The sequence below is a fragment of the Diplotaxodon limnothrissa genome, linkage group LG20 (genome assembly GCF_057381915.1).
Source record: "Diplotaxodon limnothrissa isolate DT_005_m linkage group LG20, D_limnothrissa_male_GT1.1, whole genome shotgun sequence".
NCBI classification, from domain to species: domain Eukaryota; kingdom Metazoa; phylum Chordata; class Actinopteri; order Cichliformes; family Cichlidae; genus Diplotaxodon; species Diplotaxodon limnothrissa.
The window spans coordinates 28,885,434-28,909,768 of NC_140615.1; the positions used below are offsets into that span (position 1 = coordinate 28,885,434).

The 24,335-nt window shown below is 38.2% G+C and overlaps 1 protein-coding gene across 1 annotated transcript; it reads right to left on the minus strand.

The window, feature by feature from the left end:
- Nucleotides 1–1,253: 1,253 nt before the first annotated feature.
- Nucleotides 1,254–7,269, minus strand: LOC146611131 (deoxynucleoside triphosphate triphosphohydrolase SAMHD1-like). Its single transcript, XM_085343891.1, has 11 exons — nt 7,144–7,269; nt 6,958–7,058; nt 6,729–6,837; nt 6,550–6,641; nt 6,341–6,456; nt 4,722–4,855; nt 2,066–2,095; nt 1,915–1,980; nt 1,681–1,785; nt 1,460–1,588; nt 1,254–1,277 (listed from the first exon to the last, which is right to left on the minus strand). The coding sequence occupies exons 1-11, from the start codon at nt 7,267–7,269 to the stop codon at nt 1,254–1,256; spliced, it is 1,032 nt and encodes a 343-aa protein (XP_085200017.1).
- Between the last annotated feature and the right edge of the window lie 17,066 nt (nt 7,270–24,335).

A 24,335-nucleotide genomic window follows, 5' to 3' on the forward strand; every position in this document is an offset into this window, starting at 1 on the left:
GGGTGTTGATGTCATTAGACCACACCCCTTCTCATTACAGAGATTCACATCACCTAATATGCTTAATTGGTAGTAGGCTTTCGAGCGTATACAGCTTGGAGTAAGACAACATGCATGAAGAGGATGATGTGGACAAAATACTCATTTGCCTAATAATTCTGCACTCCCTGTATATGCTAGATGAACAGAATGAACTTTTTGGGATTTACTCACCTGGATGACACCGAGACACTGATGGTTGTAGCAGTTTTTGATTTTCCATATAATATCAGCACCACACACTTTACTGATACAGCACCTGGCATTCACTAGCTCTGGCCAAGATCTTGTAAGTGCACACCAGCCACAAAACACAGGAATATTGAAATTTTACAACAAAAACATGTTACAAAACACATGTGGTCTGATATATGTTATAAAGATTCTTCTCAACTTTGTGACTGCAGTGCACCTGGTTTGCTCGTAAGTTGGAGCACAACCATCTCAAGTGTGCCAAAAGCTTTTGTGGCTGTCCTGTGACACTGTGCAGCCTCTCTTCAACACAGTTCTTGTAATCTTTCATTTCCTACAAAGGTTTCTGGTGTCTCTAAACCTCAGCTGTGGCAAAAGGGCTAACGGCAAATGGACTTGATCTCTCTGAACAATAATAATTATTACCTAAACTCCACTCCTCCAAGAGCACCACTATGGACCACTGAAAAATCACATACAATGTAAATTGCTATAAATGTCTGTTAAGTCAGTTTCATAATGAGAGCTCGTGCTACCCGGCTCCATTAGGTTTTGCATTCTAGATGCTTTTTTCCAACACTAGCCAGCAGGGATGAGTAGCATAGTGAAATCTATGCAATTTTTAAGAATATAGTATCTGTATCATAGTTCCCTCTTATGTTCCAAAAACCGTTACTTTAAAATAACACACAACAAAGAGAAAAGTAACTTTATTTTGAATGGACCAGAAACCAGCAGTAAACAAATCTAAAGAGGAAACAGCAGAAAGATTCTGTTATCCTTTGGTAAATTGTCATGTAGAGACCATGTCATGTTATATAATTAATAATGATTTTTCAAATCATAGCAGTAGCCTTTATCCAAACCATTGAGCCAAGTTGAGCTATATAGTCTGATTATAGTGAAAATGTGTGATAAATAGTTTAATCATCAAACTACTTTAGTTTGTCGATTTACCTGTTTTTAAATCTCTGCAGTAACACAAAAAAACCCCTAATTTCTCAGTGTTTCCCATCTTCATTTCATGGAGTTGCTCTGTCTCGATCCTGTAGATATATAAGGACACAGACAAGTTCATTAGTACAACCAAAAGGTCAAAAGTGTAATGCTAACTCGAGGCTCTGACAGGATACGCAGGTTTAACTGCAGCTTTCTTCTTTATGTTCTCATCACATTGCTTGTAACATGGTAATGCCTGTCACTGCCATTGAACAGAATAAAGTGTTACCTCAGTTAGGAAGTCATTTTTGTGACACCAGCTTTGAAAGCAGAACTTAGCATCTCTCAGACTCGCTGAGTTCTTACAGTAAACTCTGAGGATCTTCTCAGCAAAGCACACTGGGAGAAGCTTGGACACCTGACAACAAGGACAGTAACATAAAAGCTGTTTTACAGAGACATCTACAGAAAGAACACACAGCTCATGCAAAGACATGCAGTAGTTCTGACCTGTTCTCTGGAAATCTTGAATGCTTCAGTAGGGTTAGCCTTAGTGTAGAAATATGTGGTATTGATGGGGTCCTTGTTTTTCATCCCATAGTCCAAAGTGACAACCTAAACGAGCAGTGTTCACATGTACATTATGACTCAGTCGAGGTTGGCAACACAATTTAGCTAAAAAAACAAAACAAAAGCCAAGATTTTAAGAATTAATTACTGAGTATAATTAGAATAAAAACTCACCATAATTTCAAAGTTGTCTTTTGGAATGACTTTAACCAGTTCATTTTCCAAGCTGTCCTTCATCTTCTGACAGATGGAGGAGAGAACATGTGCTGTCAATGTGTTATCATTGTTTTGCTGATCTCTTTTTATGATCACTTTTCACTCTTACTTGTATTTCTTCTTGGTCTTCTTTCTTGAGCTGAGAAAGGGAGAGAAGAGTCACATCATCTCTCTTTTTTAGCGCACTCACACACAACAAATATTGTAATCAACTAGATGTTTTCCAGCAATAAAATAAAATGGAGGTTAAACTGAGCTAATAAGCTATTATGTAGGTGACTATGAATGACTCATTATGGATTTAAATGGTTTCAAAATGGTATCAAGATCAGCTACGATGAATTCAGCTTAACTCTGTCTCAAATATTGAGAACATCGGGCAGTACAGTGGCGTGGTGATTAGCACTGTTCCCTCACACCAAGAAGGTCCTGAGTTCAACTTTGCATCTGGCCGGGACCTTTCTGTGTGGAGTTTAATGTTCTTTTGGAGGTTTTCTCCAGGTACTCCAGCTTCCTCCCAGAGTCTAATGACATGTAAGTAGTGGGGTTAGGTTAAGTGGGGAATCTAAATTGCCCGCAGGTGGGTATGGTTGTCTGTCTCTCTGCATAAGCCCTGCGTCAGGCTGGCTCACTGCTTTTGGCTAGTTTTGCTTTTGGCAAGGGTCAGTGTCACTACTGGAAGACTGATGCAATACATGTTCCCTACAGAGGCTGTCCAAATCTTCCAGAATGGCACATTAATACAAGCCACTGCCAGATGTTCTTCTGTGTCTCCCAGTACAGTCTCAAGAGAATGGAGGAGAATCCAGGGCATTAACAGCAGTAACTCTAGGAGAGCAGGAAAGCGCCATAGAAGGTCCCGTCCAGAGCAGTATCTGCTCTTTTGCGCCACGCATTTGCCATTAAATACCAGAAATGGCAAGTCTACCACTGGAACTCTGCACTTTTCACAGATGAGAGGTGAACGCATAAGAACGGGTCACATTGGACAGCTGTGAAAGGGTCTGGAGAAACCATGGAAAATGTGATGCTGCCTGTAACATTGTTTAGCATGACCAGTTTGAGGGTTTATAAGTGATGGTCTAGGGAGGCATATCCATGGAGAGACACACAAACCTCTACAGGTTATGCAACAGATCTTGGGTTGAAGTCCCACGCTTACAGACCCTATGCTGGTGCATTGGGTCCTGGATTCCTCCTGGTGCATGACAATATCAGTCCTGATGTGGCGGGAGTATGCATGCAGTTCCCGGAGGAATTTCCCAGAGGACAATTTCCATTTATTTTACGGCTAGATACTAGCCTGTACAGGCCTTTGCACATCTACAGTAATTTCCTGCCTTTTTTCTAATGTAAATCTTACAGAAGCTTTTTAGTTCAAACTCTCAATGTACACCTGGTAGTCTGTTGGGATCGAGTTTGAATTATGTACGAACCTTCTCCAAAAGCCCCTTTTTATTAGTACCTAATTGGATCTACTCGCCACAGTTTTCAGGGTTTTCTATTAGGTCATAGTACCTTGTACCAGGTACTAAAATAGCGCCTGCTCAGTCAGGGTTCAAAGCGATCTGAGCAGGTACTAAAATGTGATGTGGTCAGACCTCATGCCACCAACTGACTGGTCAGTGGTGTCACTCAATGAGTCATGAGATCATCTGATGGAGCCACAGGGTCTTGGTGCAGTTGTTTTGGTCCACACCTGAGAGAAAACAATAAAAATAAACTAGCAGATGCAGCAAAATGAGTCAAATCAACCACCATGTTAGCTGCTGCACTGTTATCGCCCCAGCTGTGGAGAGGTGGGGAAGAGAAGAGCAGTGATGAGAATAACAGCATTTTTCAGTAACTAGTAATCTAACTCATTACTATTTCTACTGTTAGAATGCTGTTACCGTTACTAAAAAGAAAATGCTGCACGGACGCATTACTATTTGTAAACACACAGACAGTTGAAGCTGTCTACAGCTTACCGGGAGCTATGGGGGCGAAACAATTGCACAAGTGCTGCTGATTGGCTGAGAAAGAAAACTAGTAAACCATGGTAACATGACCAATTTAAGATGACATAGCAACAAGATGTCATGTGAACCCAAGACAAGCCTCAGTGTCCATTTTTGTGTGTAAAGTGAGGTATTCAGACTATATACTAATTTTTAAATTGTATTGACAAGAACACGTAAAACCAGAGCCATGATAAAAAAAATGTTCGCATTTTTCCTGAATGCTATTGTCAAATTTACATCTAAGGACAGCGCTAGCAAGCACTCTCTGCTTATGACCAAACAAATATAAAATAAAATAAAAAACACCCCTTTCCTATTGGTGGAAAAATGTACATCTTATTTGATGCAGAACACCAGATTGTTCTGTAAATAGTTTGAAATGGCTATAAAAGAACGCCATGGCTGCAAATAGTTGCAAATAGCTATTTGCAATAACTGTCGTTTGTTTATAAATTTACAATTTATATTTACATTTCCAGTTATGATCTGTTAAACATGTTTGTGGTTGTTAGAGTAAAAAATATAACCTTTTCTACTCAGATCTTATGTTTTTTGTCTGATTTTAGATCAATTATTAATTGAGTAATTGTGTCAAAATGAAAAACTAACTGTAAATTCAGAAATATGAGGTTTTGCTGAAAAAAATGATACTAAACGATAACAAAGCAAGATAAATAGTTTTTAAAGGTGATATGCAGAAGTAAGTGGGCCAAAAAAGCCTGGGCCAATTTTTTTTTTCCCAGTCCATCCCTGATTGCACACCTTGGTTTCACCCATAAACTGGTACAGGTCTCGAGACATGATCCTCTGCAGAATCATCCTTGCTTCCTCCAGAGGAGAGGGAGTGAATTCATTTGAACAAGAACAAGGGTGGAGTATTCTTTCAATCATTTGATCTGCAGAGTAAACAGACAAAGTTAAGATCAGGTCAATTCAAGTAAACAAAAGAAACATTCACAACTTCATCAGTAATGTCATATAAAGAAAGACACACAAAAAATTGATTAACATTAATAAACAAAGCAAAATAAGCAAGCAATAAAGCAAGCAAAGCATTAGTAACACTGCAGTATTAAATAAATAAATTTACAGTTTACTATAAACTAGTAGAGACGTATCCGTCATACTGAAGAATCAACCTGACATCATGGCAAATCCTGTAATAGACACGCCAGTCAACAGTTTTTTTTTCACGCTGTGCATCTCCAAAGCGTGAAAAAAAAACAACAACACAAATGCAGAAGTTGCAGTAAGTTGCAATAAACTGCAGTAACAGCAGAGTGAGATTTTTTTTTCAACTTCAAACCAACATGAAAATAATCATTGGTAAGCATTTAAACAGACGTTAATTCATTTACATACATTTTTACATACATATTATATGTTTTTGTTCACTACCGAATTCTTGAATTATATAAGATTATTGGCAATGCAACGTCTGCATGTGTGTCCATTTCATGTTTTGGACAGGCAAGTTGCTCTTTTTTTGTTTGTTTTCTCTTCTGTTTTTTTTCTCCATACAGGTGATCCAGGTGTTTTGTTTGTTTTTCTTTCTTTCTTCCCCCCTTTCTCACCGTCTCTTCTCCCCTCTGTTTTTCTTTCTCTCCCTCTTTCTTTCATTCTTTCTCCCTGTCCTATCCCCCAGTCATGTCTGTCCCGTTTGTAGCAACCGAAAATAAAATAAAATAAATTCATAATTATAATAAAGGCCAATCAAATGGACCAATATGGCAAGGCCATGATGATCCACTTGGTAAAATAAATCCGCTTGGCATCTTTCTTGGCCTTAAGACAACAATTCTGATGGCTAAAGATCCAAACGGGACAACAACAAAAAAAATAATTAAATTACTTACTTGACAGAACAACATAGAATAGAATAGAATAGAATTCAACTTTATTGTCATTGCACATGCACAGGTACAGGGCAACGAAATGCAGTTTGCATCCATCCAGAAGTGCTTTAGTGATATAGATATATTACAATATATATTAGCAATAATATAGATATGTGAGTATATTACAGAAATGGGTCTATTATGGTATGTTATAATGTACACGGTATGAAGTATGTTGTGAATATTCTATAACTATAAGTATGTACAGGCTGTAGTGAGTACAAGCTATGTACAGGATATGAACAGGATATAAATATGAAAAACTATACAGAATATGAAATAAATAACTTTACAGAATCTGGGATATACAGCTATCTATCTATCTATCTATCTATCTATCTATCTATCTAGCACTGAAAACACTTAAAATCAATGAGATAGTAGAATTATTTCAAAGTAAGACAAATCACTTGACAGAACATGTATGTATAGACATTTTAGTATTTTTTTAAAAGGAAATATGTAGAGCATGTTTTCCACTACCTGTCAGCTTTGTGTAGGCTTCCATGTCAGTTTTAGCTTTGGAGAGACAGAACGTTGTCCCTCCTGAACCTTTAGTCAGGATGTACTGATCTGCTTTCAAGAGGGCGTCTTTGATCCTGGATAAAAAAAGACCCAGTATATGACTTTATGGGAACTCTGTAGATGAAATAAATGTTGTCTTACAATAGAATTACACAGTTGGTACTTACATAATTTCTACACTCTTGGTTACTCTGTGCTGGTAGGCTCTTCTGTGGAGAGAGTTCCTTGTGTGGAACATGTCATACAGGTTTGCCACTTCCTGTTGAGACCATCGCCTATAGTTTAGTCACAGCCAATCAGATAATGAATTACTCATTAAAAACTGATAAAAAGCAGGGATCCACACCTTGTCTCTAGAGCAAATGTGCTTCCTCCCATTCACATCACACACCCTGGCAAACATGATGAAGCGTTGATGGTCAAAGTTGTTCCGGATGCCCAGGTGGTGGCAGTCCCTGAGATACGAGTGAGGAATTACATCAATTTAATTACATTTATTATGGTAAACCCTCCAAAACACCTTTAAGACTTGCTGTAGATAGAAATACTGAGTTTGTCATCAACACAAGTCCCACCTGGCAAAGTAGTCGAATTTGTCCACATCAATCCCATTTTGCTTGTTTGACACAATTTCATAGAGGAAGGATTTATTCTCATCTCGACCTTCATACGGCCACTGTGGAGACGACACCAGAATTGACGTTCGTGACAGCGATGATAACGAATGGTTTCATAATATTCAGACAGTAACTGGCCAGTACCTCAGCGTCATCAATCTTTAGAGGTTTAATCATCTCCTTGATAAATGTCAGGTCAGGTGGGAGTATCAGTCCATAACGCTCCATCTCTTGTGCCAGACTATTCGCCACCACCAGATGATCAAACATCTCTAAAGAGGCATCCTCATGCTGCAAGAGATACATTATTACTGTTTATATTAAGAACAGAATTCAAATGGTTGAAAGTTTAAAATGATCAGATACAACATACAGAATCAAATTTGAGCACATGACCATCTCTTAACCCTTTAAAACCGGTCAGAGCGGGCACGCTCCGTTTTGCGTAACTATTTTTAAATCACGGTAGCACTGCAACCATATGAGCTAGCGCAATAATTTTTTTTGCATATGAAACCGGAGGAGTTGTACTTACATCTTATGCCATCAGCTTGTCCTACACTCAGAAAAATAAAGGTGCCAACTGGAACAAAAAGTGGTTCTTTAGACTGATGCCATAGAAGAACCTTTTTTGGTGCCACAAAGAACCTTTCAAACAAAAGTTCTTTGAAGAACCATTTCTTTCAGTGGTTCATTGAAGAACCTTCAAAGGTGCCCCAAAGAACCATCAAGAAATGGTTCTTTGGGGCACCTTTAAAGGTTCTTCAATGAACCACTGAAAGAAATGGTTCTTTAAAGAACCATTTTTAAAAAGGTCCTTCAAATGGTTCTTTAAAAGAACCATTTTAAATAACCTTTTTTGAGTGGTTCTTTAAAGAACCATTTTAAATCTTTCAAAATAAAATGTATCATAAATTGAATTTGAGTAGGGTAAAATAAATACAAGCACATAGACATATATTAATGGTTTATTGGCACTTTGTATTACAGAAAAAGACATTTTAATGCTAAGCACAACACCACTACTAATAATAGCATATAAGTCATTTAAACAGTAATAATTAAATATCTTTACTATAAATACATATAAATATTATACTATAGATAAAACAACAATTTTTACATTAGAAATAGCAATACTTTCATAACAGACAATTAAACAACACATTTTCATCAGCATGTTTGCATTTTCAGTAAAACTATTTCAAGAACAATCTTTTTATTTAAATTATCAATGAACTGCAGCCTTAAGTTATGTAAGTTAAGTTTAATGTGAGACTCATGGTCCTTTGTTAGTCCACACTGGGACAATTTCAGTCTCTCACCTGCACTATGCTGGCAATCTAGGAGATCTTTAATGCATTTGCCATTCTTTGCACAGCTACTGGTACAGGTGTAGTCAGAGTTCCCAAGTTGAGAACAAATGCCTCCAAAAAGCAAAATGTCTTTTTTAGTTCACTTGGATAGGCAACATTGTAGACATGGTACAGGGAGAAGACAATACCCATCGCCAATGAAATGTCCATTTCCCCACTGTCCAGAATCATTTTTTGTCCATCCATCTGGACATTGACCTCAGTTGAATCACTCAAGGGCTTGCCGTCACTGCTGCTGAGTACGATTGTAGGTATCGGGCTGTGTGGATCCTGAAACAGAAATTAAATTCTTGAAATGAGGAGTATAGTTTAAATAAGTATAAACAACAGCTGTCCCAATGAAAGTATAAAACTCCTGTAAAATACTGGATTTGTTCAAGACCCCCCCCCTCTCACCATACCAAAAAATATATAAATTTACCTTATTTATGACGAAGAGATGAGAGGCATTTTCTTTGAAAATAGATGGCAGGAGAAGAACAGCTGTGTTTACCATCTGACCTGAAAAATAAAGAGAAATATGTAAGTATTTTCTGGCCAATTTTGTTAATACAAAGGTGTAAAGGCCATATGAGTCCCTTTATCAGGAGTTGAATGTCTTGCAGAACATAAGCATTAGTGCAGTAAATGTATACCTAATTAACTTTTCAGTGTAATTCAGTGTAAATGTTAAGCATTTATACAAAACCCCCAAAATGTTGTTCAGTTCTGTAAGTTGCTAGCTTTAAATAATTTGAGTCCTAAAGAACTTGCAGAGCAAGTCTAGCTGCCACTGAACATTTTTTGGGATAAACATTGTGTGAATGACTGAAAATCTTCATAGAGATACATATAGCATCGAGGGTATATCAGTTAAATCTTAAAGTACATCATTGCAGAGACGAGACAGGAGAAATGTCAGTCTGTGGATATTGTAAAGCAGCGGTCCCCAACCTTTTTTGCGCCACGGACCGGTTTATGCCTGACAATATTTTCATGGACTGGCCTTTAAGGTGTCGCGGATAAATACAACAAAATAAAACTAGTACCGGTACCGAAAAAAAGAAAATTTATTCATAACACACGTGAAAAGACCCAGGAAAACCGAGTAAACGATAAAAACGATAACAAAATAACGCTGAAAACCGATAAAAACCCTGAAAAACTATACATTTCACACCTGAGCCTCAACTCTCGCGGCCCGGTACCAAACGACTCACGGACCGGTACCAGTCCGAGGCCCGGGGGTTGGGGACCGCTGTTGTAAGGGACACTGTGTTTACTAATGTGCTGTATGTGAAACCTTAAAAAGTGGTATCTGAGATAGGAGTTAAAAATGTTTTTGCTCATTATTGCCAAGTGCCCTCACCTTTTCTTTCAGTGTCTGTCTGGCTCTCATCAACAGATTTTAAGCAGAGGCTTTTAAGGTTGCTGTTTGGGGCTATTGACACAAGCTTCGCTGCCAACTTACTGAATCCTCGGATTACTTTTTTTGTCCACATCAGTTTTAAGTAACATGGAAGCCTCTTCAAGAAGCTAAAATAAAGGATAAACATATACATATTAGCTTTGTACCATAATATATACCATTATATAGCAAACCAGAACAATCATTATTTCACACATCAATTATCATTAGAGAAGAAATTATAATTTTGCATTTGTTTAGTTTAATTCTCAAGTACACATTGCTGTGCAAAAGGGATGTTTAGACTATTCTTCCCAAAAAACTATCATTGGCATCAGATTAGTCCAAAATTATCCTGTAGCATGAAAATAAAACCAAAGAGAAAGACATAGTCAATGTGGCAATTTCTGTTAGTGTTCTGTTAGTGTACTTTTATTACTCATGAAATCTGCTGAGTCAGTCACTTTGCCTGTCCTGTAGGTACATGATTATTAGAAGTCTGTATAAATGTGCAGCACATCAGTACATATTCGTGTTTTTGCTGTGCACTATTGTTATTGTTGTTTTTTGCTGCAGTTTTTGATAAAACACTCACCACAACAGGGATAGTGAGACATGGGAATTCTCGTAGAACCTCTTCAGTAGTATGCTGAAGAATGTAGTGTGTTCTGTACTTCTGTATTTTCCTGAGGTGCGTTTGAATGACATCCACATTTGGCCTAGTTTTTTGGCACTCTTGCTTAATCACTGATACATGTTGGTCGGTGCTCCTTTCATCCTCCCCATCGTCAAGAGGATTGATATCCTGGTTATTAAAAAGTTTAGCAAATATTGAGAGAAAAAACAAACAAACAATACTTTTAACTTTTATGTACAATTTAAAATGGCAAACAAACATTGAGCATATTTAACTTGCCTTGGTTTTTTTCAAAAGGATACAGGGCTGGATATCTGATGATCTTTTTCTTCCTGAATTTGGAACTGAGTATTTCTGTCTCATTTTTTCAATTTCCTCTACGTCTACTAGTGGTCTTCTTTCCTTTTTAAACTTGTTCCTGAGAGACTCATGCAGAGCATCCTACAAACGATAAAAATGTAACTAATTATTCATAAATAGGTGCAACTAGGTCCTCCCTTTATGCAAGACATTTACCAGAAAACTTTGAGTGACATAAAGCTGGTAGGTTTGCTGTAATCATGTCATAACCTAATTAGTTCCTATTTACAGATCTCTTCTTTAACTCTTAGGAGTTGATCGAACACATGATATAAAGGTTTGGAGCACTTTAGATTGGCTAAATACACTATAAAAGGTAGATAAAGTATTAATGGCAATATGTCCTACAAGCATACTCGTCATGATCTTTCAGTCTATATGTTAATACCTCTACCTTTTAATAATAATGTATACTTTATTGATCCCCACAGGGAAATTTCTCTCTTTGCATTTAACCCATTCACTCAGTGTGTAGGGACGGTACCTTGCTCAAGGGTACCTCAGGGTAGCCGTTCAGCTGATTCAAACCCCCGACCTTCCGATCATCGGATAACCACACTACCTACTGAGCTATCCCTGCCCTATTTTCAAATTTAATTTTTTAAATACAAAAACTACACTATCCTGATACAAAGGCAAACAGAGCTAATATAATGCTGAATTTCACACCATTCACTTGAGAATTCACAGAGAAATGAAACAATTAATTTAAAAGAGCAATTGATATTTTATTTATTGTTTGACCATACTGCACGACATCTGCCTCAAAAATCACAATACTAATACTTGTATTGTAGTGGCCACAAGGGAACAGATAACCTCTGAATATGTAGCAATGAAAATGTTAGCATGTTACACTCATTAGCCAATAATTGGGCAATTCAAAGACAATTTGTTGGACAATTGTATCAATGTTTGCTTTTCAGGAATACTTACATATCCAGAGCCATAACTCTCCTTCAAAAAAGGAAAACTCAGAAGGACAGTCCTCAGAAGCTCTACATACTGCACATGAGAGGGATACCTGCAAATTTTGAATGATGAACTTAAATTCTGATGTACATACTGTATTTTAAATGAATCAAATCTTAATTATATATAGACTTACATTGTCTCATTACTCAAGTGGTCAAACAGTGCTTGAATAAGCATGTTTTTGAGTCTGTTCTTGGTGGGTGACTTTAGTGCTGCATCTTTATTGGTCAACGCAGTGAGCACAGCTGGAGGAAACTGCACTTTGCAGTTAAACATAGGTTGGAGTGCTGACACAGTATGCTTTTCTTTGTGTTGCCTTCCACTGCAAGAAGAAGTAAGAAGTATTTTTAGAGTTTGTTACAAGACATGAATATGCGTGTCCTTGTGTCCTGCATCAGGAATATCCGCATATTTAAAACGTACAATAACAGCTGCTGAACTACAGAAACAGAATCATAACAGAGAGTAAGAGTGGCTGTGACATTTCAATTTGAAAGTAAATGGGTGTGTGATGCACATCAACGCTGGAGAAACAGAACAGGGCTTGCGTCAACCCCTTGCCCCCCACCCTCCAACACCATAAACCTAGGGGAGGGGAAACACTGGATTGTATGAATGTACAATTCAGTGAATCAACCAGTCAACTTAAGACTCACTCTTTCAGCTTCTCTACAGCAGACAAAAATTTCACTTGGTCTTTCACTTTTGGAAAAAGACGCTCACTCATTCTTTCAGTCATCTGCAGAAGTGTCGATCCATCGATTTCATTGTCTGTGGCACAGAAAAACAATAAGACACGATCAAAACAGAAATGAGCATGTCAAAGATAAAGATTAAAAATATTATAAAACATTACTAAAAAAACAGCTATGAGTTCATTAGTGACTATAGATGATGACAGACCTGTGGAATAGCCAAAAAGTGGTTAAAATCATTTTAACAGTGGTTGACAACTCCTAACTAAAAAGTCATGGTTTAGGATGTATCTTACCTAACTTTGGTATGGACTGCCTTAAAAGGTCGGTGGATCAGTGTAATGAAGTCTTGACCATCACATCTGTATGCGTCCAAAGCATGAAAGTCTACCTCATCCCCAGGCTTGAATATCAACAGATCATCAGTCTCTCTGATGTGGTATGATTGAAGGTGTCTTATAAACTCCAGTGTTGTGAAAAGTCTTCCAACAAGAAACCAGTTGGCCCTGATATACACAATCAGGACTATTTTCACAAACAGTGGAATTTGCTCTGCATGCACAAGTTCCAAAATGAAGAAATCTCCAACTGCATATTTTACAGAGTTTAAAATGATGCATTTACTTGTCCAGAGTTTCTCATCCACAGTAACGGCTGTCTCCAAGTTTTGCAAACAAATCTGAAAGTTCACTGGAAGTTCTTGAAGTGATAAGTTATTAACTGCTGCTTGTGTATGATCGCTCCTGATGATCCGTTCAGGCTGCCACTCCCAGCATTGACGAAGCTGATTCCTCTTTGCCAAAGTCTGACAAATGTTAATATAGTTATTGGTGATTCTTGCTACTGTCTTGAAATATTGATGTCTGGCTTCAAACCTCATGCACCAATGAGAGCGGAGTGACCCATAATCAAGGATGAGCTGAGGATAATGTAGCAGAAAATGCAGCTTGGGTGTAAACACACCAGGAAACAGATTGATGAAATCTGTCAAAAAGTAAGTGATCAGTTCATGTAGATTACTAATCCAGTCAGTGCTGATGGTTGGAGCAAGAATAATCTCTCCTATTTCTCGAACCAAAAGATAAAGCTGCCAAAACTTGTTACCCTTTTCAATCCTGGAGCCTATGAGGAAAGGCAGAGTCCTAAATAATGTCCATTTCTCAACAGCAGTTCCAGAGATATTTCCATCCAGTGCTACCTTCTCAGATATTAGAGCAGGTTTGGAGGTGCAGTCATTCTGTCCAAAACTAAAAGTCCTTATGCTGTCATTCACCTCTTGGATAGTAACGGTTTTGTCCTCGTGCAAGGCTTTTACAACAGACTTCAAAACAAGAGGAATGACCCCCTCAAGAAAATCATGCATTAAATCAGGTGGGAATGCATTTGTGGTATCAAAATATGACAGCTTGTTGAAGGCACATGGGCCAGTTACACCATACACTGACCTACAGTGGGGGTCATCTTCAACACATTGCAGATGGTATGCATGAACAGTCTTTGTTCTAAGAACACAATCTCCCTCACTAATGATCCTAGACAGGTCCTTGTAATGACACATACAAAACCTGCATATTCTACCATTACTGAATGAGCAGCTAAAACCTGCAAGTGTGTGAGAGGTTAAGTTGTCTGCAGATATTGTGGCCAGACCACCTTTGATGCAGTACTGTCTGTCTTCAAATTTTAATCGTAATCCACGTTCTTGCAAAACCTGTAGGTCACAAATTAATGGTTCTAATATTTTCTCAAATCCATATGTTTTCACCAATCTATGTTTGACAAGTATCAACAGATGAATATGTCTTAAAACAGATCTGTCTTTTGGTGGAATATTTCCCAAAGTAAAATAAAATGCAGACACTTTATGTAGACGTTTCTTTGATCCTAATGGATTAGAAACTTCAAATTCATCACTGTACAACTGAATTCTCAAATGTGGGTTGTCTGTGTTAAAAAAATCACTTTCTTTGTAAATTTTCCCATCACTAAAATCTGTTAAGGTTTCAGGAGCACGGGATTCTGGCCTAAAAATTTGTCTTAAAATGTTAGGATCATTACATATTAATTCTAAGACTTTTAGAAGTGGAATATACTGAAAAGTGTCCTGTTTCCCAGTAAAAGGATCTATTCCCAGGATACATTCAACAGGTTCAATCAAGTTTAATTTCTCAACACAGTATCTGTCTAGTTGATATGCGTTGCTGACTGCACTGAAGCAATGTTCTACCAAACTATTGTCATCAATATAATGAAAACTTGATATATCAAAATTAAGAGTCTGCAAACATTTAGAAAATATCTCCCTATAGTTTTCAATAAAATACTTGAAAAGTGACTCTACTTCACTAAGAACAAATGTTTGAACTTTTCTATTTACAATACTTTTCTCTTGAAGATTCAAGGAAAACAATGCCAGTTGTTTTCTCACAGTCTCTGTAAAGTTCTCTACAAGTTCACTCAGAGTTCGTTCAGATGATCTGGGAAATTCAACAGTTTCCTGGATGACAGGGTCACAGTCTGGGGCAGACTCTAATCCTTGTTTCTGATATTTATGTTTCTTCCTTATGTGATTTTTCAAAGATTTCACAGACAAAAACTTTCTGGGACAGTCTTCTAGTCCGCAGACAATGAAGAATCCACATTCACTTTCATGGTATATCTGTTGATGTTTCAGCAGTTTTTCATATGTTGGTTTTCTTGTGGAGCACTGTGGACACTGATATGGCACATCCATAGAAATGCTCACCTACAAAGACCTGTTGATAATCTGCCAATTCATTTTCCCCAAGCCAAAGAGATACTTCTCCAGCAGTCCACTGCTGAGCCATGATCTGTTAAAACAAAACAAAATTCCATTACATTGTTTTATTCTGTGACATCAAAAACTTATTTATTTATTTTTTGTTCATTCATTTTCCAAGCCGCTTTATCATCATAAGGATCGGAGGGGTGCTGGAGCCTATCCCAGCTGTTTTTTTTTTTAGGCGGGGTAGACCCTGGACAGGTTGCCAGTCCATGGCAGGGTCGTCATTCAGATATGTATGTTTGGATTGTGGGTGGAAACCCACACAGAAACAGGGAGAACATGCAAACTCCACACAAAAAGGCACCCGGTTGACCCTGGGAATTGAACAGAGTCTTTCTAGCTGTGAGGCAGCAGCGCTAACCACTATACCACCGTTTAGTCTAACTTTTAAGCCTTCTTCAGATAAATATTGATAATTTTATGCTTTGGATTATCTGGTCTTGTTAGTATAATGACCTCTTTTTTGCCTAATATATGATGTTGGATAAATGAAATGTACATAATTTTTTTTTAACTATAATAAAAACGGACATTATCTTGGTAACATCAAATGACTGGAGCATAATTTGTCAACTACTCTGAAAATAAGTTCTACAGTAACAGTCAAAGACACAACTTCTCATGTGTCACATTTCTATTTATTCAAAACACTTAAGCATTGCTGTATTTTATACAGCTACTCCACAATTCAAAGTACAGGCTACTGAATTTCTGAGTTTCTAGACCAGACACAGAGCTCACACAACAGGCTTCAGGCGCCATTTTGGTGACTTTAACCATATTATTAATTTTAATATCTGTCTAGCTGACATTAGTTTATGTACGCAGCACGCAATATAGCCACATATTTTACAGGCCAAATTATTTGGGAGCACCTTCACTTAATTGTAACAGTGGTTTTGTTAGGAAAACAGTTCTTTATACCAGATACTAAACTGCGTTAACGTCAAAGGCTAACGTATCTAACCATTACTGTTAGCACAACATTAACAGCAAGCTACAATGACGAGTAACAAAAACAAAACAATAAAAAGGTTTTATGAAAATGTTTTACCTTTTCCAACAGTCCAGGAATCCAGAATCCTTTAAAGACCAGCAGGTACTGAAGACTGTTATCCACTGGCAACGTCCGAGAGAAAGTTTTCTTTCCGTTAGAAAGTTCAAGGCTCGCGCGATCTGTGTGCGCATGCGCATCCCTACAGTTGCCCCCCTCCCTCCCTTTGGTTGTACTACGTGTTCTAACGTCTCTCTCACTCTCCATGTCTCTCTCTCTCCCTGTCATTTATTTGGCTTGGCACATATAATAATAAATTGCGCAGTGATAAACAAGTACTCAGATCACATGTGCAATTATTATTTACTTATATTATTTTATAATTTGACTTTACATACTGCTGGGTAGCTTGTAAAGCTCACAGTAACTAGTATTATCATTATGATATATATATATATATATATATATATATATATATATATATATATATATATATATATATATATATATGAATGATCAGGTACCCTGCTGGGGTAATAGGCTGGCCAAAGGAGGAGATAGAAGCCACTGACATAAAGACAAGAAAGCTCCTTACCATGCATGGAGGGTTTCACCCCAAATCCAGCACCCTGAGGCTGTACGCTAAGCGGAAGGAAGGGGGCCGGGGACTGGTGAGTGTCAGCACCACAGTCCAGGATGAGACAACGAACATCCAAGAATACATTAGGAAGATGGCCCCAACTGACCGAGTGCTCAGTGAATACCTCAGGCAGCAGAAACCCAAGAAAGAGGAGGGAGACGAGGAACCATCATGGAAGGACAGGCCCCTGCACGGTATGTACTACCGGCAGATAGAGGAGGTGGCTGATATCCAGAAATCCTACCAGTGGCTGGACAAAGCTGGACTGAAAGACAGCACAGAGGCACTAATCATGGCAGCACAAGAACAAGCTCTGAGCACAAGATCCATAGAGGCTGGGGTCTATCACACCAGGCAAGACCCCAGGTGCAGGCTGTGTAAAGATGCCCCAGAGACAATCCAGCACATAACAGCAGGGTGCAAGATGCTAGCAGGCAAGGCATACATGGAACGCCATAACCAAGTGGCCGGCATAGTGTACAGGAACATCTGTGCCGAGTATAACCTGGAAGTCCCGAGGTCAAAATGGGAGATGCCCCCAAGGGTGGTGGAGAATGACCGAGCTAAGATCCTGTGGGACTTCCAGATACAGACGGACAAAATGGTGGTGGCTAACCAACCGGACATAGTGGTGGTAGACAAACAGAAGAAGACGGCCGTAGTGATCGCTGTAGCGGTTCCGAATGACAGCAATATCAGGAAGAAGGAACACGAGAAGCTGGAGAAATACCAAGGGCTCAGAGAAGAGCTCGAGAGGATGTGGAGGGTGAAGGTAAAAGTGGTCCCCGTGGTAATCGGAGCACTAGGTGCGGTGACTCCCAAGCTAGGCGAGTGGCTCCAGCAGATCCCGGGAACAACATCGGAGATCTCTGTCCAGAAGAGCGCAGTCCTGGGAACAGCTAAGATACTGCGCAGGACCCTCAAGCTCCCAGGCCTCTGGTAGAGGACCCGAGCTTGAAGGATAAACCGCCCGCAGGGGCGTGCTGGGTGTTTTTATATATATGTAGAGAGAGAGAGAGAGAGAGCGAGAGAGAGAGAGCGCGCGCGAGAGAGAGAGCGCGCGCGAGAGAGAGATCTGATATAGATCAGTATCTGAATCTGTCTAATATCCCCCGAATGGATTGTTTAGATTGTTAATTTATAAATTCACCATATTCATAAACGGCTTAATAATAAATTCTATATTCTGTTACCACATTATTTGTGATCAGTGGGTTTGCAGGGTGGGTGCTGGGGGTCTTCAGGCTTTGGCCCCCACCCCTGCCACCAGAATATTTTTGAGCAAGTGTTTCTAACTTTAATTTGAATATTCAGTATCCCACCATCTGCCCCCCCCCCCCCCCCCCCCCCCCTCCGCACACAAACAAAACACACAGTATAATTCACACCCTCATTAAAGTGAATATTATTTATGCCATTTTACACCAACAAACTCAGATAGCTAAGGATGAAGAACCTTTTGTTCTTTAAAGAACCATTTGTAATAGCTGAAGAACCATCTTCAAAATAAAAAGGTTCTTTGACGTATGATGGTTCTTTAAAGAACCATAGAGACATCAGAAGAACCATTTAAGAACCCTAATTTTTCTGAGTGTAGGTCAGTTTCCTTCCACATATAGCTTTGCAAAAAAGGCATAAAAAGCGCTTGCAGCAACAAAAACATAATATTCCAGAAACTCGCTTTGCCGATCCGATCAGCTGTTCATAACACTTCCTACGTCCATCATCGTGAATCGCATGTCCGCCATGTCCTGCCCGAAACTGGAAGTGACGTCATTTTTGCGGAAATGTAGTGGTTTTTTACCATCAAGGCCTCATGAGCTTATACTGGTGTTTTTAAAAGTTATGTTTGACTTTATGACTTTCTGTGTCGTTTCTGGGATGCTTAGGACTCATATTGCACTGCTGGAAATAGTTTATTTTGATGCATATGCTGCATTTTTGCAAATTTGCAGTATAATATTTATTTTCGTTTTTCCTGCAGTGTATAGAAATTGGTGTGAAGACACTCAAAATAAATTTCCTGTGGTGGGAAACTAGTTTGTGCAACTTTTTTTGTATTTACAGTTTTGAGGGATAAGCCTCTTAAGTTTCTCTAACTAGAAATATATGTTAAAAAACAAAAACGATTTAATTTTTTTTTGTAGTTTATTGCACTTTTTTTTGCAATTTATACAATTACTATGCACTTAATGCATGCATATTATTAAAATTTAGGCTGTAATGGTTGTATTGATGTATAGCAACTTGAAATGCTCCCAAAAATGGCTCTACAACATGTAAAAATATAATATAAGCTCTGGCGGACTTGGTTCTATGGTAGGTCTTAAAGGGTTAATAGAGGTAATTAGTGTCTGTATTCCAGTTTTAACCAGAGGTTCTCAACTTTTATGAGTTTGACATGATGAGCGTGGACATAACAGTGGTATGGCTTCTTCTAGCAGAAAATCATGTTTGTTTGTGCTGATAATTGTTAACACTGTGTTGTTTCTATCATTTAGTGCCATGTGTACTTTATTTCCTCAAGATGGCATCTGACAGTGTTTTCCAATATATTTGATTTTTGTGGGTGGCCATTATGTCGCGTCTCAAAGTAGAAAAATTTTTTTTCTTACCTTCCAGTCTTTATGTTCTGGGTCTGCTTCGGGGTTGAACATTCCATCAAAAAGATGGGAAAAAGGTCCATGTCCTTCATGGAGAAACAAATGTAAAAAATAATAATAATAATTAATGCCTCCTGTTATACTTCACACACACACTGACCATTTGCCTTTTTCATTTTAAGAGGCATGTTTTATTTTACACTGGCTAGTATTATAAACTTGATGCTTTTAGAGTGAAAGACGTGCAGCACTTACCCAGGTCATGACAGAGACCTGCAATTTGCACACAAAGGACGTCTCGTTCACTGATGTCGAGTTCTGGCTGTTTCAGCTTCAGAGTTTTTGCAAGTTCTCCTGCTAAGTGCCCCACCCTGTATCACCAAAAACCAACCCCACACACACACACACACACACACACACACACACACACACACACACACACACACACACACACACACACACACACACACACACACACACACACACACTTCATCATGCAGCACTGAAAGAAAAGCATTACTAGTGTATCTGACTGTAAACAAGTGGACATACCCTATTGAGTGTTCAAAGCGGTTGTGCGATGCTCCTGGAAAAACGAAATAACCGCCCCCAAGCTGCTTTATGTTTCGTAGTCTCTGAAACTGAGGTGTGTCTATGATCTTGACAAGTAGTGGATGTAACTCGATGTGGCCATGGATGGGATCATTAAACACCTGTGTGAAGAGAAATGAACAAAAAATAGACAAACTTAGAGGGTTTTGGAGGACTTGGTCTCAGATTTTCGTTCAGCACTCACCTCTTGGTGAGTAAACACTGTCTCATGCTAGGTCAAATTTTCTGTCACCTTGCCTTTGACCAAAGCACTGGCAGCTGGCCAGCCTACTGACATTATGTCTAAGGTGAGTTAAATATAAAGATTGTATTTCCCTAAAAAGATCATCAAATGATATCTTACATAGACAAATATACACATGATACACATATATTATGAATTCACATTTTTATGAAGTGCTAATCACAACAGTAAGTTAGACCACACACCAAAGACCATATTATATAAGATACTTTCATGTTACATCACCTTGTTTAAATCTTTGATGTTCAAGTGCTTCTCCGTAGTGCTGTAAATGTTTAAATGACCAAAGATTACAGTTTTGCACAACATGCATTCTGGATATAAAAGGAAACAGTCAATGAATGTAATTGTAATTTTTCAATACTGGTCAAGTATGAGAACTTACCAGTTCTTCCAGTTTTTTATTGAAACTCTGACACTTCAGTTTCTCATTGTTCTCTGAATTAAAGCACAGAACAAATAAACAACTTTTTAAGTTAAAAAATAAATCATAGAATCTATTTATAAACAAACATTTTCTAATCTTCTGACTCATCAAAGCAGCTGCCTTTAACAGATATAACAGTTAAATGTGTTCGTGCCCTTCTTTCTACATCAGAAGCCAAATATTCTTCAGAAATGTCTTCCTAACTGTTGCATAAATGTGTGGCTCTTCTGGGTTGCTTTGCTTCCACTCTTCCGTCCAGCTCATTCCAAACCAGCTTGATGTGGTTTAAGTCTGGAGACTGTGCTGGCCACTCCATGTTGTCAAGCTTGCCTTCTTGTTCTTTTTTCCTAAGATAGATCTGTAATAGCCTGGACTCGTGTTTTGGGTCATTATCTTGCTGTAGGATGAACCCCTGACCAACTAGGTGCATACCAGAGGCCACTGCAGAATGCTATGGTAGCCATTTTGGTTCAGGATGTCTCTCACTCTGTAAAAGTCACCTGTATCCAACAAAAACACCCAAACCATGCTTCCTCCTTAATGTTTGACATTTGATGCCACAAAGTAAGGAACCAACGTTTTACCTAATCAACAGTGTGCAAAAATCCTGCATGATGAACCAAAGATTTCACATTTTGATTCATCAGTCCATAACACCTTCCATTATTCAGCAGTCCATTGGTGGCATTTCATGGCCCAGGCAAACATTTTTTTCATGTTTTGATGTCTAAGTAGACTTTTTTGCATTGATGTGTTTTTGTATTGATATATTATTATATATGTATTATATATATTCTGATATTATGATTTTTTTTCCAAATACATTAGATTAGTGCTATCACTACAGGGGACAATGCCATCCATCCATCCATTCACTTCCGCTTATCCTTTACAGGGTCGCGGGAGCCTATCTCAGCTGTCATAGGGCGAGAGGCAGGGTACACCCTGGACAGGTCGCCAGTCTGTCGCAGGGCCAACACACAGGGACAAACAACCATTCGCACTCACATTCACGCCTAGTGACAATTTGGATTATCCAATTAACCTATCCCCACAAGCTGCATGTCTTTGGACGGTGGGAGGAAGTCGGAGTACCCGGAGGGAACCCACGCAAACAAGACCCCGGCCTGATGTTGGAATTGAACTCAGGACCTTCTTGCTGTGCGGCAACAGTGCTACACAGCAAATCCAGCATGTCCAAATTAACACTGTCGGATTTGATTTCAACACTATTAAAGTGTCTATATGGGTCCACACCAGAGAGTGTTAATTTAACTCTTTTTGGAGAGTTGGTACGTTAACTCTGATTTAGTGTTAAACACCAAATCTGTCTGGAGTTGATAATTTAACACTTGGTGTTAAGAGTTTATATATTAACTCTCAAAGAGTATTTTAGTTTAACTACGTAAGAGTTATCTTCTAATTCATTCTAAAAAGCGGGAATTTTACTGTTCTGAACTTCTAGAAATTTCTTTTGGAAATAAACATTTACTAAAAAGATGCAATGGTTTTTGAAAAACATTTATTCTGAACTGTGCACCACAATTTCAAAACATTTTCTGAAAGATGTAACAGTATACATGTTCTCACTTTCATTAGAATTTTGTTTATCAAAAGGTCTGAAATGGTAAATGCAAATAACAGCATTCTCATCACTTATTTCTTCAATACAATATGCATGTCCTTCATTCATCCCTTTGTGGAACTTCAACGCACATCTGCTCTCCCCCATATTCCATCTGCACAAGCATATCCTGTGTGGAGATTGAATAAAAATTAGTTGACACTAATTAACGGCACAAATAATCCAGTAAACAATTGCAGCACAGTAAAAAAAAGGAATCCTCTTTGAGCCATTACTTGTGTAAAGTATTTTCCCAAAAGACAAGGACACAGGCAACAGGTAATACTGAACTAAATGTAAAACCTCAACCTTTTTCATTTTTACCTAAACCGTGTGCACAAAACTCTGGAGGGATCTAAATTCTAACGTAGAACCCAGTCAGGACGTCAGCTACTGCTGTTTGCTCGTTTTTTTATTTTTATTTTTATGGGCGATCGTTTTCAGGCTTCAAGTAGCACCATTATACCAACATTTCACATTCTAGACATTGTTTTAGGTGTATTTGACCAAACGTTTGACTGAAAATTCACATGGAAGCTTTTTTCAAGGCTGTGGTATTTGCCCGCAAACAATACCTTTCAGCTAGCTAAAACAGAATATTATGCTATCAGCGAGCAACATGGCTAATGCCTTTCACACAGCTTTGTCTCAACTCCAAAGAGCCACAGAAGTAAAGGCTAATAACAATTGAAACAATCTTTGAAAAAATGACTTACCAAGCATGGCAAACAACTCAAATATGTAGAGCAAAATGTTCTGAAACGGCTTCACTTCAGCTTCGATTGGAGCCGTGCTGAGGGCGGAGTCTGCGAATTTACTCTGTTGGTGTCATAGCCCCTCTAGGAGTTCAGAGTTAAGAGGTCAAGAGTTAATGTTTCCATTGTAACACCTCCAGATTTGAAATAGAAACACTCATTTTTAACACTCGATTTTAACTACTATCATTTTACACCTCAGAGTTACATTAAAAGAATGTGACTCTGCTTAGAGTAAAATTAACTCTACTTTTGCAAGGAGACTATTAACACCAAAAAATTTAACACTTTTGAATTTGCTGTGTAACCACCGTGCCACCGTGCTAACAATGCTGCAGCCTAATTTGGTCTTGAGCTGCACGTTTACAAGGAAACAGGATGATGCTTTGCCTTCTTTTACTTTAAACGGACATCTCAGTTCAGTTCTATTCACTGACGCTGTGTGGACATTTTTAGATTTGGTAGAAACTCATTCACTGCAAAGTGTCCTGTACGTATTTCATCTACTGGCAAGCATAAGCCCCTTAATTAAAATGATACTTTCAATCATACAATACAATTATTTTTGTTATCCAAAGATTTTCACATTCAAATTTGACAAAAAAAGTAGAAACAAATATTAAAGAAGTTAATTTATTTGCTTTATTTAAAAAAATCGTTTTCGTGATTGAATTTTATGTCTGATTAATTTCTGAATTCTCAGACTGGTCCAGTGTGCAGGCCAAAATATGGGTATAAAAACATGAATTCACTTTGACTTAGAGTCTTAAACAAGTTTTTCACAGATTTAAAAACAATATTTTTGCTTTATTGTTGACAGCTGGTCTAATAAATGTGTTAAGCACTGCAACAGTATGACATGGATTCAGTCGAATATACAAAACTATTAATAAAAACAACTTTGCACGATTCGGAGGTTTGATAAATTAATCTGGGAACACTCCTGTGAGTAAAGCTTTCATACAAACATGAAATCACTTAAAATACAAGAAAATGTTATTTTATAAAGCCCACTGAGCCTGGACATAAACCCAAAGCTTAATGAGAGTTTAAAAAAAAAAAAACAACAACCAGGTATACGAGATGAATAAACACGTTGAGAGAAAATATGAAAAAAAGTTCGACTTACCAAATCGGCTTATGAACTAAACAATAGTAGTAAAGCACTCCGAGATCTCCCGAGTGACGACGGAGATTTTTT